The sequence below is a fragment of the Egretta garzetta genome, unplaced genomic scaffold, assembly GCF_000687185.1.
Source record: "Egretta garzetta isolate BGI_Z169 unplaced genomic scaffold, ASM68718v1 scaffold39, whole genome shotgun sequence".
Lineage (NCBI taxonomy): Eukaryota > Metazoa > Chordata > Aves > Pelecaniformes > Ardeidae > Egretta > Egretta garzetta.
This window is the reverse complement of record NW_009260945.1, coordinates 180,969-196,217: the sequence shown is the minus strand read 5'-3', so window position 1 is coordinate 196,217 and position 15,249 is coordinate 180,969. Positions and strand designations below refer to the sequence as shown.

Genomic DNA, 15,249 nt, shown 5'->3' with positions numbered 1-15,249 from the left:
TTATCCTAAAGCCTGCTTATGGTAAAATCAGTGTAACCTTTCATGACCAGTTTAGTTCTGCAGGCCTGTTTAGTAAGTAAAAGTCAAACACGGATCTGAATACCTGGGAACTGTTGTGTTAATACTCCAGATACTGGTTTAGACTTGTATGTTGTACTCTGACCTTGTCAGTAGACAGGATGTCAGGAGATATGAATTGATGTATCAGATTGAAGAATGGATTTACCTCACTTCGTGCTGAAAATCGGGACAAATATTAAGGTAGTATTACTGTTTTCGTTTTAAGATGACAGTTATGGCATGATGTTTTATTTCATACCAAACCAGGACCTCTGTGGCAGTTTTTGCATGTGAGAAGTTATTTCTACTGCAGAGATTCTGTAGTCAGAAAATTATTTCTCATAAAACTTTCATTTATAATAGCATTGAATTTTTTTTAGTTTGGGAAAAATCCACCCAGGTTTCCTGCTTTTATTTTCAGTACAGTTAAACCAGCAGGGCAGTTATAGCATGCTCACCTTTGTGCATCATTCCCTCAAAATAGAAACGTAGGCTAATTTGTGGGAGAGGGGAGTGAATGAGCGTGCACAGTTTTGAGCTGGGACAGGGATTAGTGCAGCAGGTTTGAGCACTGCTGATCAGTAGCATTTGGCTACAAGTAGGAGAACAAAGAATCTTTGGGCCCATGGCATACTTGGCAATACAATATTGTGAAGGCAGGTTTTGTGGCTGTAAATGGTGCTTACAAATATGAGGCTTTTTCATGACATGGAATATAAATGTAGTAACTTACATCTATCTTGGCAAATACTTCATATTCAAATGCCCATTGTAGACTGAAGTCTGGATGCTAAGGATGTTTTTATGTTTTGTATGATTATCTAAATGTGACTTGGAGTTGCCATTGTACAGGTTTCTTAATGTTGTGAAAAACTGAGAAAATGGTGAGGTCTCAGTTTAAATCAGTGGATCTTTGGGATGCTGCTTCCCTGTATTTCAGATTTAATAGTATGAATTGCACTCAAGGTTTTCCTGGTTTGCCATTTCTTGGGGAAAAAAAAGTTTATTCAGACACACCTAGGCTGCTGTCCTGTTTTAAAAAGGTCATTACAGCAAGAGAAAAGATTAAATTTGTTTTGTCCTGCTCCTTTCACAGTGATGCTAAGTTATCACACTTTCTGTATAGGCATGGTAAAGTAGAAAGCATTATGCCAAGGGAATTCCTAATTATGAGCAAACATATCAACCATCTCAGACTCTAGTAAACATGACTGCATATTTCTGGGTCACTTACCATGTTGCATTGTTGTTCCCTGAGTTGTTCTGAGTGGGGTCACATGGCAGAAGCCATCCGGTGACGTGGTGAGAGCCAGATCATGGCCAGAGCCATGTCTGAGGAATGTGTCTTTGCACAGGGCACTTGCTAGCATGGAGCCCTGATAGGTGGCACATACCTAGCTAAGCTGTGACCTTCTGTGCTTAGTGTAGCTGGTCACTGGATCACAGCTCAACCTACTGAGGGACATCCTGAAGGCTGGGGCTGCAGCTTATAGTGAGGAAGATGGAGGCATTTTAATAGAACAACCCAACTGGGGTCAAGTGTGAGCCTTCATAACTCTCTTGGGCATTTATTGGGTTGATTACAAAGCCCTGCCTATAAAACTGAGAAATAAGGAACAGAGAAGCTGAACTGCTGAAGAACTGGGAGTTTAATCCAGATAACCCAGGCGCCAGCCTGACATTCTCACTCTTGGGCCATCTTTGCTTCTTGTTTTCCACTCCCTTAATGGCCTAAGCTCTTTTGTTCCCCTCCCTTTCTCCTTCCCACGTAGATATTTCAACATATGTATATGTCTGTGTATGTGGAATATCAGCAAAGCTGATACTTCGGCTCCCTACAGAGTTCCTTGCGACCACTCTCTCATGTAACTAATCCATAGCAATGTATACTCCAACAAGGAAAATTAAAAGGTTGGGAACCACTGACCTAACTTCTTAGTAAGCAATACAGCTGGCAATCAGATGTAACCCGAGCTCCTCGTTATTGGAGCTGCTTGAGCTATTCATAGCAAAGTAAAATTGCTCTGGGAATTGAGCTGGATTTATTTTGTTTGAATGAAAATTATCCCAGGTCAGACAGGCTCAGATCTTCTGCCCCCTCAAATTCATTTGCATCAGCTCTGCCAGGCTGAAGCTTTTATCTGGAGGGTCTTTGCTGGGGAAAAGTGGGTATGGGTAGTGAACCACCGATGCCTAGAGCATTTGCTTTGGGGCTTTGATGCAGTCAGTGTATGTCACTCTGAAGCGAAGGCCTCTTAGCAGGGTGGTGGGTCTACCATCAGCTAGCCCTGTGTGGTGTCCAAGTGCATTGGGCAAGCATGTCTCTCTATTGGCTGCAATTTCAACAGGGTATCTTGTAAGGGAGAGGGAGCCTTTCAGGCTTGGCTGCCACTCTCACTCATGATATGAAATATTCTTCTGAAAGGTCCAGCTGCCATAGTCCCATCATAACAGGAAAAGGTTTTTTTTCACTAAAAAAACCACCCCAAGTTTGATTCTAGTACATGTGATGATAAAGGGTAAAAAAACCCTCTTAAAAACTCAGTTGAAAATGGTTCAAGAAATCAGAAAGAAAATAAAAGACCAAAGCCCTTTGGTATTATTTAAAAAAAAAAAAATCTCAGTGTTGTTTCCTGCAAGGCCTAATTCATGACTTCTGATGTTCGGAGTTGCATGTCAGGTAAGGAGGAATGTTCCTGATCGGAAACACTCAAGCAAGCATCTGTTAATGCTAAGTACCTATGGAAAAGAATTTCCAAGTACCGATTTTAGTTATCTATCATCAGTTCTTTTTTTTTTTTTTTTAAGCTGTTCATTTTCTGTGTCACTATGCCCTAATCTTACTGGTTTTGCCTTAATCACAACTATAAGAGCAGAAGATTCATTAAGAAGCCATGCAGTTTCCCTAGAATATTTAGTACATCTGAATTCCATCCACATAAAATCGATTAGCTGTACACAAAGGAGGAAGAGAATCTTGCCAGAACATTTTCATTGCACCTAATCCTTCAAGCACCATGAATAATTCAGAGCAAACCATCCTCAGGGTGACATTCTGCCCTGCCCAAAGGCCTGTTAAAGATCTGGGTATCTTGAAGTCACATTTCAGAGATTAAAGAGGAATCTAAATAGTGTTTTTATTTTGTGCTGTTGCACAGCATCAGAGGACAGGGAGAGCTGCACTTTCTACACTTCAAAATTTCCAAAAGGTAGACCTCCTTTCACACTTTAAGGATCCTCTTAAATTGTGCACTCGGTTACATGGGATGCTAGATTAGGGGTAACTAAGTTAGCTTCTCAAGTCAGTGCTTCTGTTGTTCTTGATGTACCATAGTAACTAATCAACTGTAAGACAGCACGTGACAAATAGCGGGCTCTTTATAGGAAAAGTGAAGCATAAATGCATTCATAAACCAATACTGCTGTTTCCTGTTTGCTTTGATGGATTTCAGAACTGTCATAACTAATAAAATATCTAGATTTTATCTTACGGTTCAGGGATTTGCTTAAACAGGCCATACCCAAGTGCTTGTACAGCTACCAAGCCTAAAGTCAAGCTGTTGGTTTTAGCTAATTGCTTTCCATAACCATAATAGCAAGCCGAAGAGCCATACTGATAGAATCATTAATGAAGTGATCTTGAGTGCAACTTGGTAAACCTTTGGCACTTAACTTAAATATTATTAGTGTATAGTTAGTGTCATAATGCTGTAGTTTACATTAGCATTTTCTTCTGTTCATTTATCATGCCTACTTCTGTTTTTTAAAAAAAAAAAAACAAAACATGAGAAATGAGAGAGCTCACGTACTGACAAGCAAGTATTTAATCTGTGGCAAAGCAATCAAATTTGTTAATTCTAGAATATCTCATTACCCTGCAATAAATACCAATTTAATACATTTAAATACCAATGTGACTGGTTCAATTACCTTAAGTGGAGGAACAAATAAGAATATTTCCTTATTTGCAATATGTTGACAGAGGATTGCATAAAGATGTTTTAAACAAGTTCAGTCAACTGCAGAAATACAAAGGCACTATTCAGAGATAACACTGTCTTTGTTCATATAGGAATAATTAAAGACATGCAATTTTGTTACCTTGTTTTAATAATTGCTGAATGTTCTGCATAGCACTTCTTTTGAGCAACCAAACAGAGTAGTCTTTCATGACTAACTCAGACTGGCAATTTAAACACCGTATTTTCCTTCTGTCAGATCCTCAGATAATAAAAATGCTATATTGTTAAGAACTCTTAACATTTTACGAGAAATCTGTATTATGTTAGGAAACAGAATAAACTGAGTTATTTTTGAGCCACTTATAATCTAAAGAAAAATGTGATCTGCTGTACAGTTCTCAAGTCAGAGTAGGGAACCAGTGATTCTAATGCTTCTTTCATGATAAAAATATTTTAGTGTATATAAAGGCCATTAATTTAACCTAAACATTTGCTGTGGTACAGAGCCAGATATTCCAATCTGGTGAAAATCAGTAAAGGTCTGCTGAGGTTATTCTCATCAGCCAAGGACCCAGTCCAATAAAACGTTACATTTGTGTTTCCCTGACTCTGGGGTAGTCGTCAGTAACTGCCCATGCACAGACTTGATACTTTTCTGAAGGATGGGTGAATTTGTTTGGCAAACATAAAAGCTAGGGAAAAGTTTAGTTAACTTAAATTCTCTCTTTCATTTAGTGTGTTCGCATGCCTTTGTGCTGCCTGGTTTGGGATAGGATCAAAAATGAACATGCTCTGTGTTTTACTCGTGGGATTTCTGACTTCAGTAATACAAGCGTATTATTGGAAACCTCATGAGAGTCCATTCTCACTAGTTTCCCAGAACATTTTCTTTCCCAAATTGGTATAAACACGCTCTGGAAATGCTTGCAGAGACAATATTCAGCTCAATGGGAGCTCCTGGGTGCTTAACACTCTTTAAAAGTCTGTCATTTATTTAACAACCTGTGTATGGATTCAGGGTCCAGACCTTTCACTTTTTGTTGGAGAATCATGGATCGTGTCCCTGTCGCTGCATCTCAGAAGCTTATTTAATTTACCCAGTGCTTTGGTAACATGGGGACATCTGTGTGAAGTGCCCTTCTGAGGGGGACAGAAACAGCATATGAAGGCAAAGTATGCCTCAGCTCTGTTAGCTGCTGCTGTCCCCTTTGCAGTTACCGCCCAGAAAAGGGTCTGTAGGTCATAGCAGAGAGGGAATGAACTTCTTTAATTACCATGATTTACTGCCATTGGTTTGGCTGTTTGCTCATGATGCTTCCCGAGGGTAAAGATATCTTTCACCTCAGCAACACTTTCTGCAATTTGGCTCCTTCTTTCTGCTTTGCCAGATATGTTGCTTGTCATTTTTTCTACCCAATTTCACATCTTAATTTGCTCATTTTGATTATATTTTCCAGAGCATTGACATTTTGACCCTAACCTGAGAGGTGCTCAATAGCCCATCTCTCAAAGTCAGTTACTGATATCTGGTATCTACAATTCCAGGTCAGGCTGTACTATACTGCTGGCTATAATTCTTGGAAGTAGTTTTACTTATGACTTTAGTAAAGTTATAGTCTTGTATATTTTTCAGGCTACCAACTTAACCCATCCTAAGAGGTGAGTCTACTTCATTATACATTCTCTAAAGAAACAGTAATTTATTTAGATTGCTTACATGATGCAGGATTGCATTGAACAGCCTTGCACTAGTATTGCTTGAATATCCTTGCTTTGGAGGAAAGAGGAATCTATAAGATGGATGTTGGTAAACTTCACAGGACTTTATTCTTCCTGGGATTCCTTGGTATGTGTGAGGAAAACTATATCTTTCTCACATTTCAAGGCTTGACCCAAACCCTGTTTTAAAGAGCTGGCACTTTTCCTGCTGTCTTGGCAGGATTTTGTATCAGGCTGCTGGTATATGCACAGGGCACTGCCATCTCCGTATTTGTTTCCCTGAGTATGCATTTGAAACAGATCTGAAATCACTGTCTCTGTTCTCCAAGCTTCTAGCCGTGAACTAGATGTTACCATATACCATGTAGACACATAAATGTTATGCTGGGCTTGAGCTAATAACCCAAGTCTCTTAGCAGCTATGTTGCTTCCAGTTTGAGCTAGCTTGCCACCAGCTGCCTTGGAGCATGTGCAGAATGAATGGAGGGCTGATCGCAGACATGATCACTTCTATATTTTGTGAAGGGCCTACCATTATCTGCTTATAAAACCTGAGGTAAGACCTCATCTCCCCGTCAGTCTGTGGTGGAATCTGAGCAGCGGTACAGGAGTTATGGGGTGACCTCTCCCTTCTTGTAGCACACGGTGCAGCATGTTGATATTTGAAAACTGACATCTGTGCAATTCTAGAGGCCCGTCTGGGCCCAAAGGCCAACTTCTGGCTGTTGTCAGGTAGCTTTAAGTTGTGTGATGAGCTTCATGCTCTCTGATTTCCATTGTACCCTCTGTCTGCTTCTAAGATGCTAATTATTCAAGTATGGGAAACGGGTCTGGCAGACAAGACCCACAAGTGGGACATTTGAGCTAGGGGAGAGCCGCCTCTTCAGCAAGGGAATTCTTTGGTGGCGCAGATAGGTCTCTGGTGTTTCCTTTGTGGTGCCAAAGTGCCGGAGACTTAGCAGAGCAGAAAATAAGAGTTTGACTTGGATTAAAATGAACAGTAAGATAATGTCATGAGTTTTCACTGCAATGTAAATGAGAAAAGATTCCAATATGCTGTGGCATGAGATGGTCCCAGCAATATTGTGATGTGAATATTAGATCTATAGGCATCTTTGATCTCAGATAATTTTAAATAACCAGCAGCCATAGTTCTTAGGTCATCTGTTCTTATTCTTTATATTTCAGGGAAGTTCTTAATTTACATTTGTATTTGTTTTAAGTAGAACTAAAAACTGTACTTTATGTCTCTGTACTTTACGTGCTGTAACTCCTGTTAAGATGTGTTTGAAGAATGATTTGTGTGTTTTAGGAGCTGGACAGTTGGGAAATAACACAACAGAAGTGTTGGATCAATGTCCACTGAAGTCTGTGGAAAGCTTTATGCCAATTTCAGCTGGCCTTTGGTCAAGTCTTTTAAAACTCTGCATGAATATTGGAACTATTTTAATGGGTGTGAAACTACGTTTAACTCTTCCTTTTGAGACATTTTTCATCTTGAGTACATGCACACCAATCTAAATGGTATAGACTTCATTGATTTCTTTGGTGATTGTTTTAGCTGCTTTCAGTTTAGACACAGTGGGTTTATAACACCTGATTTTATGTATATGCTCATAACACTGAATAAAGCATTCTGGATATAAGTAGTATTCCAAAGACAATGCATGCAAACTTTTTAGCACTTTATACTCCTGTCTTCGTACAAACTGCAGTTTAACTTTGCATCAGTCAGTATTAAGTAGTTATGTTTAGCAGAGACATTGCAGTTCATTTATTCATATGTTTTAATTCTCAGTTTCATTTCATTATACTTCTTACCTCATTATTTGCATCTGGTTTATGAAACTCCTGTAACTTCAATACACATATGGCCAAGCTGTTGCCTTTAATTTAATTAGCATGTCATGAAAATGCCTTGTATGCAAACAGAGAACCCAGAGCCATGAGGCTCTTTTAGTTTAGAGCAAGGGTTTGTCTCCTGTCTCATAACTTAGCTTTGTTAAATTATAGGCAAGAAATATAAGTTCTGAAAATCCTTCACTCACTGTCACTGCTGTGTTTTTTATGGAGGGTCTGTTTTTTGGAGATGCTGAAACCTCAAAATGAATTGGGTTTAGAGGCTGGTAAGCTGCCAGAGGCTTCGCTCAGAGTCTAGGAACAGAGGGGGAGACAAGTGGGAGCAGCCTTTGTGCTGTCCAGTAAGAGGCCAATGAGAGCTGTTAGAAACAGATATGTTAGCACGTGACTCAAAACTGTTCCATGTGGGTCTAAAATCTGTGGAAGAATTACCTGGCTTTGTGTAGCTAAGATGAACTTTCAGTAGTTTAAAAAAATTCTCCTTATTTTTCCATTTATAATCTAACTTCACTTAAAAAAAAAAAATGAAGCAGATATTTTATCATTTCCCTTGTCCAAATGTCATTTTGAGATTCTTCCTCCTTTTGAAACACACCAAGAAAACAAAACAAGTGCCTTACCTTGGTGATAACACCCTGATACTGAGGAATTTCACAAAGACGTATTGGATCTGAAAATTCCTTTAGCGCAGAGCTAAGCAAACATTTCCTAACAAATAACAAGTGGGAGGAATGTTGCCTTCTCATTTCTTCTCAACTTTTCTGCAAAGAAACTGCAAGTTCCTCTAACTTACTGATTCAGAATTATTTGCTAACCACACAGATCAATATATCTCTTTCCAATGGCATGGAATATCCCTTACAGAAGGATAGCAAATATGTGTTGTCAGGGAATAACAAGAGAACAGCAAATTCCAACTGAGCAATCTCATGGGTTTTCCTTCCCACCATATTCTCACAATTACTGCTATTATTAGTGATAGCCGCAGTGGGAGAGAGAGGGAATAGGCAGGAGTCCCTGGTCTTTTTCATGCTGTGTTGTCTAGACTTAGTAAGAATGTTAGATTTTGTCATCTTGCTTTCTCTCATGGTGTTAAAATTGCAGAGAATCTGAAATAAAAATGGAGTTTTGACCTACCTGACCCTCCCCTTCTTGGGTCCCAAACACATCAAAGTTAATGGAAAGATATCGCTGAGTTCTGATTCAAGGAAAATCACATGTATACTTAAAAGCTATGCTGGCAATAGGAAACCTAATGCATAAATTTCCATGACAGTTTTGACAGTATTTGTTCATCTGCTGAAGTATTTGAGCTGGATAAACATATTGCATCTAACTCACAATTAGAGAGATGTTTCATGTATTTGTAGAAAAAATACCCAGAAATTTTTTTAACACTTCCACTGCCCAGGAGTACAGAGTAGCCAAAATCTGGCCTTCAAAAAACTGGAATTCCTTGGTAGTGTAGTTAGAAAAGATGATTCTGTGCTAGTATCCCACCTCTGCGCTCTGGCGTTTTTCAGCTGGCATATTTTCCAGCCAACATGAGCATAGCCATAGGCCACTTAGCTTTACTTAAGGCTAAAATTCAAGAACCTGCAAGAAAAGTATCTGGCAGTTATTGCCCAGTTGCGCCCTTTGCGGTGATCCAGAGGACTACATCTATGTCAGAAGCCAGGTCAGCATTCTCAGCATTACTTTGGATTTATCAAAGAGATTATTTTAATATGAATCCTTGAAACCATCCCTTTACCTGGAAGAAATAGAAAATGGACTGTGATTGAATGAGTGTCCAGACCACTCTGTGGCATTTTCCCTTTCTTCTTGACAACTTCATGAAACTAGATGTTATCTAAAAAGAACGTATCTTTCATTCACAGAACATCTTTCAATTTGGAGGATGTGTCTGAAGTAAAACCCAAAGGAAAGAAGTCTTATTGGAGATCTAGGGTTATTTCTGCTGGAAAAAAATTCATTTGTAAGGCACTCAGGCAGCTACAGCCTTTGTAGAGATGCAGCAATATACACGCAGTACAGGGCCCGGAATTCAGTTTGCTTCCCCACCAGCCCAGAATTCTCAATCCACTATTATAATGTTAAATATAGAAATTACATTTGGGGCTGAGACTTGGTGTACATCAGGGACAGTTTCTTACAGGAAAATGTAGAAACCCCTTTGTTCCATATGGTTTGAATCATTTACAAAATGAATCCTACAGGAATAATTTCAAATGTGGAAACCTTTAAAATGGGGAAATAAAAACCAGATTCACTACATTTCTGTTTTCCAGCAGAAAAAAAAAAAAATCATTTAGCAGTGCCCAGTTATCAGTGCACTATAGTTAGATAAAGATTGCCTCTCAAAACCACTTCTAAATTGTGTGATGACACACATCATAAGGATTAAAATATTAGTCTTCTTCCCTACAGGAAAGTACTTTGTCATGACCAAATGTGATCTGACATTTGAAACATGCCAACTTATTGCAGTGAGCAGGCAAGTTAAATTCTTGTCAATTGTTAAAGCCTGTCTCTCATTGACAGAGGTAATTTTAACCTTCCTTTAGAATGTTCAGTAGATATAAACCGAGAGACATAATTATGAATTCATGTTGAAGAAGGGAGAAGGGGCAAATTGTTAATCCAAATATCATCTGTGTTTGTTTTCATATTATTTTTCAGGAGTCAATTAGAGCCTCCCAGTTCATAATATGGAATCTTTTCTATTGTCATAATTAAGATCACAGTATGATTTTATGAGCGCTATTATCAGGCCCCAGTGAAAGATGCTTACATTGGGGAGTACTGCAAAGACACCTTTGATTTGGAAAGACAGAAGTGAATTTCCATGAAAAGGGCGTAATGTATGACTATAGACTGTTGAGGACCTGTATATCTCTGATAAATCTTTTCAGCTGGGATAGACTTAAAGTCAATTATAGCATTAGCTTAGTAAATTGTTAAAGCTGTGAAGATTTCATATGTAACTTCCTGTTTTCACTTGCTTTTCATTTTCTGCTGAGTTTTCCTCATGGGAAACAGTTCTGAAAGTGCAGAAAATTCCACAAATCGTTCAGAAATACAGTGCTTACATTAGGCATTCAAATGGCTCTCTTTCTGGTACACTTGGCATTCTGCTCCTAGGAGGTTAGGCTAAAGGCTAGGCATCCATTTCGGAAGGGCATAGGTGATACATGTCTAATATGTGCATTTTCAATGAATACTTTTTGAGGGAGGGGGTGGAATCATGATCTGGGAGGACTTAAGATGTCAGGCGAGATGGCTTGCAATTGACATTTGTTTGTCTGCACATATTTTTCTGAAGCATAAGAGATATGTAGTCCTCGTGGGATGTCAATTTTGGCAGGAGGGTGTTGGCACGTGGTAGAGCCTCACTGATCCAAAACAAAAATCTGTATCTAGTATTACGTATATAATGTAATAGAATTACCTGATGAAACTTCTTCTTGGTTTTTGACTTGGTAAAAAGGAGTGTTTATTACAACATGTTTTACAAAACCAAGAAATGAAATAAAATCATAACTGATTAATGAGCTGCATGGAAATACTTCCTCAGTGCCACCCACATTTCCCTGGCCCTGATCCTGGAAACACTTCATCACATGTGCAGTTTTATGCACAGATACTATGTGAAAAATACAGTGTAGTTTTCCCATACTTACTTCTGTCTTTCAGGGATCCAAGAAGGAAAACAGTCAGATATTTGCTTTCACTGCTCAGTTTTCTCTTGTAGGAGGGCATAAATTTTAAACTGCCTTCATGATGATTAAATTGCGTGGAGTTGATTACAGAGTGATAGTACTAAAACGTTCAGATGCTTCAGCTTTGTGCTGCTGTACCATAATGTGCTTATGTTTCTACTTAGAGTAACCTGAAGCCTGGGATTCCCATCTGGTAATACCTTGTTCTGAAATAAACCTGAATCTTAATTCAAATACTTTTATTTACTAATGTATGCATTTATTAGAAGTTGCATTTTGCAAAAGCACTTTCTTTTTATGTGAGACTGTATATCCTGTGCACAAACACACATACAAACAAATTATACTGCGAAGAATGGCTTAACATTGCATATGAAACTATTCATGGTACTGTGTGAAGGTGCTATGCTGCCAGTCCCGCAACACTCTTGTTTTGTGTGTTACCAAATGTGAAACCTGGTCATCTCCAAAATGAAACAATGCATACTTTAATTGGGAAGACTATCTAGATTATATCTTGAATAAATCTAATTTAGAGGAGCGCATTTCAACCTGTCTGGACTTTGAAGGGAGATTGCTTTAAGAGCTAGCATGTTCCAGCTGTGAACCTTGACAGTCTTTTCTCTAATTCGTGGTGGTGTTTCTTTTTTCAGTCAGGTTTGATAAGGACACGGAAGATCGAGTTCCTTATATCTCCATTACCACAGCAGCTAGCACAGGAGCACAACTACACTTCACCTGCTGGACACCATCCTCATGTATTATATAAACGAACTGCAGAAGAGAAGGTGCACCAGTACACAGTAGAGTCCAATCCCAAATACTTTTCTTTTGGTCATCACAGAATTCACACTTCCCACAAGTATCATGCTCAAGCGAATGGTTACCACCATGGAAGGTTTCAAAAGCAACATTTTTGTGGACGTCGCAAGAAATGTATGTAAGGAAACTTCCTCTCCTTGTTTGAGATAGTGGCTCTTAGAGACTGTATGGTGATTCTGAGGTGTGGTTCATAGTCACCTTTGTGATGGAGACATGGTATTTTTAAATTATACATTTCTAAAGTGAAATAGATATGAGAAACTTGATTATTCCTTTAACTTGATGTCCTCATCTGTTTTATTAAGCCATCAGAATCACTGTTTAGTTTTTCTTGTTCTCTATCTAGACTAAAAGATCCCTTGCCTGATTTTTTTGACATTGACATAGGTTTCAGTAAGCAATTCTGTTTTAGATTGCTGCTTTTGTACAGTGATGGATGCCAAGTCCCTGAGCTGCTCTCTGTTAGTTTGGGGATATATAACTAATTAGGCTTGAAGATAAAGTCTTCCAAATTTCTGAGAGGATAGAGAATAAGTCTTTCAGAATTCAGGATTTGATAATGAAATTTTCAGCAACTGAGATCTTAAAAAGAACCTCCCATGTAAATTGTTTAAATAAGATTTTGGAGCCATGTCTTAAAAACATATTGGAATATATTGTCCTGCCAAAGTCTATTCTGAGTCCTTCATTAGGCCCTCAAATTGCAGAGCATTTTAGAGCCCCCTTGGACCCTATATCCGTACGCACAGCGTTCAGTTGATTCTTTTTGAAAGCTGAGCTGCTTCTGAGCTGAGTTTCTTAATGAGAGTCTCCAGGACTGCACACAGTATTGAAAACATTGTCTCAGTCCAGTTATATTCTTCCAAATTCCTACTAGAGTTCTGAGAAAATGAACAGGTTCCTTTTCCAAAAGGCATGTAAGGAAGAAAGAGAAAAACAAATAGAAGGGAAGGAGTGAGAAAAGAGGTAGTGGGAAAGGTGGCTGTCTGAGACTGAGGCCTATTTGAGGCCTGAAAACTGCTTATTAAAAATTGACTGCTTCTTCAAAAATCCTTCTCCCCAGATTTGAAAGCTAGACCTCGAATGCCAGATGCGCAAGCCTATGATTTGACCTGTGCACATTTGCATTCAGATGCAGTTCAAAACTACCTCATTACATACTCCTTTCCCTCCTCTCTGGTTTTCCTACTGCCTGCTTCAGAGCAGAGGGTAACAGTGCTAAGTTAGCTCGTCTGCTCTACAATGGTTTATTTTATTTGCACTGTCCACTGTGGTCTTTTGCCTTGTTCACTGTACCCCTGTGACTGCTTGTCCAAATTGAGAATTATTCATTTACTCTTGAGCTTTTACATGGTGCTTATCCCCTAAGATTTGAACAGAGCGTTTTCATAACCTCCTGGGATGTGAGAAGGTATTATCATTATTCCTGTCTTGTAAATGGGACTCACAGACATGGGAGTGGTCAAAGATAACCATTGCTTCTGGTTACCAAATCGATAAACTGAGTTTTCCTTTAAAATACTTACGAAAATATATGCTCCTGTAATTTTATATGTGTATCTATATATTCCACAATTTCAGGTACAATTAGAATCCAATTAAGCAAGATTGCATTTAATTGCCTTAACCATGAAACTCTTTCTTTTCACATCCTGCAGTCTTTAACTTCATGCCTGTAACCTGAGAGAAAGGAAGGAGGAGTTCTAAAAAATAGGAACTTATTTCCATAGCCAGCCTCGGTTAATGCTCAGAACAAGTCAATCTTATGTTCATTGAGTGAATGCAGTCCTGCAGATAAAATCATGTGTGATCATTTAACTGAATAGGGGCAAATATAGGATGTAGAAGAAAAGCGTATCACTCTGGTAAAAGCAACATCCCTTTTATGAGTACCTGGGGCTTTTAAATTCTTCTTCGGGTTTTTGTTTTTTGTTTGTTTGTTTGTTTTAGTTTTCACATTGTTTTCCTGGTCTTGTTCTGAGATCTGGAGTCCTATCAGTTTGAAATTTTCAGCAAAATCAGTTTGGTCACCTGGAATAGAAAATTTCAGCTTGAATGAACAAGGACATTGAGAACACAGTCTTACAGGAGGCAAATTTGCTATTAACGCTGCCTAGTCAAGGTTAATTTATTCTAACCTAAGAATGAATCCGAGCTTGCCGAACAGTAAGAGGGAAGAGCACACTGCCACTTTTAGTGTTATAAAAGTAGCATGTCCCACTCAGCATCTTTTAAAATTTCATATGCTGGCAATTTGTAGGCACTAGAGAAGCCAGTTAATAATCTTTCACACTCTTCTTTACAATCTAAATGTTTTTAAATCATGAGAATTGACTGGACTGTAGTTAATCACACTTGAAACATTGCTGCTGCTTAGGTTTTATTAGTAGCAGTGAAGTTAATTCAAGGGCAAAACTCCACTGCGCATGGATTTATGAGGCAAATGCCTTGAAGTTGTATTGCCTTCAAAATAGTACATGGAAAACTGATGTGCCTTGAACTGAATGCTTCACTCTTGGGTGAGGCGTGTCTTCATGTTTTGACGTGCTTCCAGAAGAGAAAAGTTCTTTGAGCTTGTAAAGCACAATGGTTTATAATGAGTGATATATTTTTAAATCTTACTAGCATGGTCACTGGCAATGTTATATATGGTTTAGAGCAACTTAGTTCTGGAAAGCAGACCACTGCTGTGCATTCTGTAGTGTTCTTGATTTCCCAATTTGGCATGGCAGGAAGTAACGTCTGTTTTAGTTCTGTTGTTGGAGTAACTTTCTGATGAGGCACAGGCAGGATTTTTTTAATTACCTGAGGCTCCCTCACTTGTGTCATGTCGCACATCCTGTTATCCCAATAGTATGTTAAAGTGGCTTTTGGGTCAACTCTTGATGCAAAGGCAGTGTAGGTTTATGCAAAAGAAGCTATGAATAATGGTGGCATTATATGATGCAAGATACAGATTTCTTTTCCCATTTCTGGCTCTCTGAAGAAATGGTGTAGAGCCATGCCATTGGCCGTGCTACACAAACACAGAGGGAAAAAGTGCACCCTGGCATTGGAGTGTGTGGGCTGGATGCACATACCCTGTTGTCAAGCCCTCCTTGCTG

At 38.8% G+C, this 15,249-nt stretch overlaps 1 protein-coding gene across 1 annotated transcript in view; it reads left to right on the top strand.

Moving 5' to 3' along the window:
• ADAMTS18 (ADAM metallopeptidase with thrombospondin type 1 motif 18) overlaps nt 1-15,249 on the top strand; it is a 77,504-nt gene that overhangs the window by 16,443 nt on the left and 45,812 nt on the right. The window contains exon 4 of the mRNA XM_009647169.2: nt 11,977-12,259. Coding sequence (XP_009645464.2) covers nt 11,977-12,259 — 283 coding nt within the window. The remainder of the gene's footprint in view (nt 1-11,976; nt 12,260-15,249) is intronic.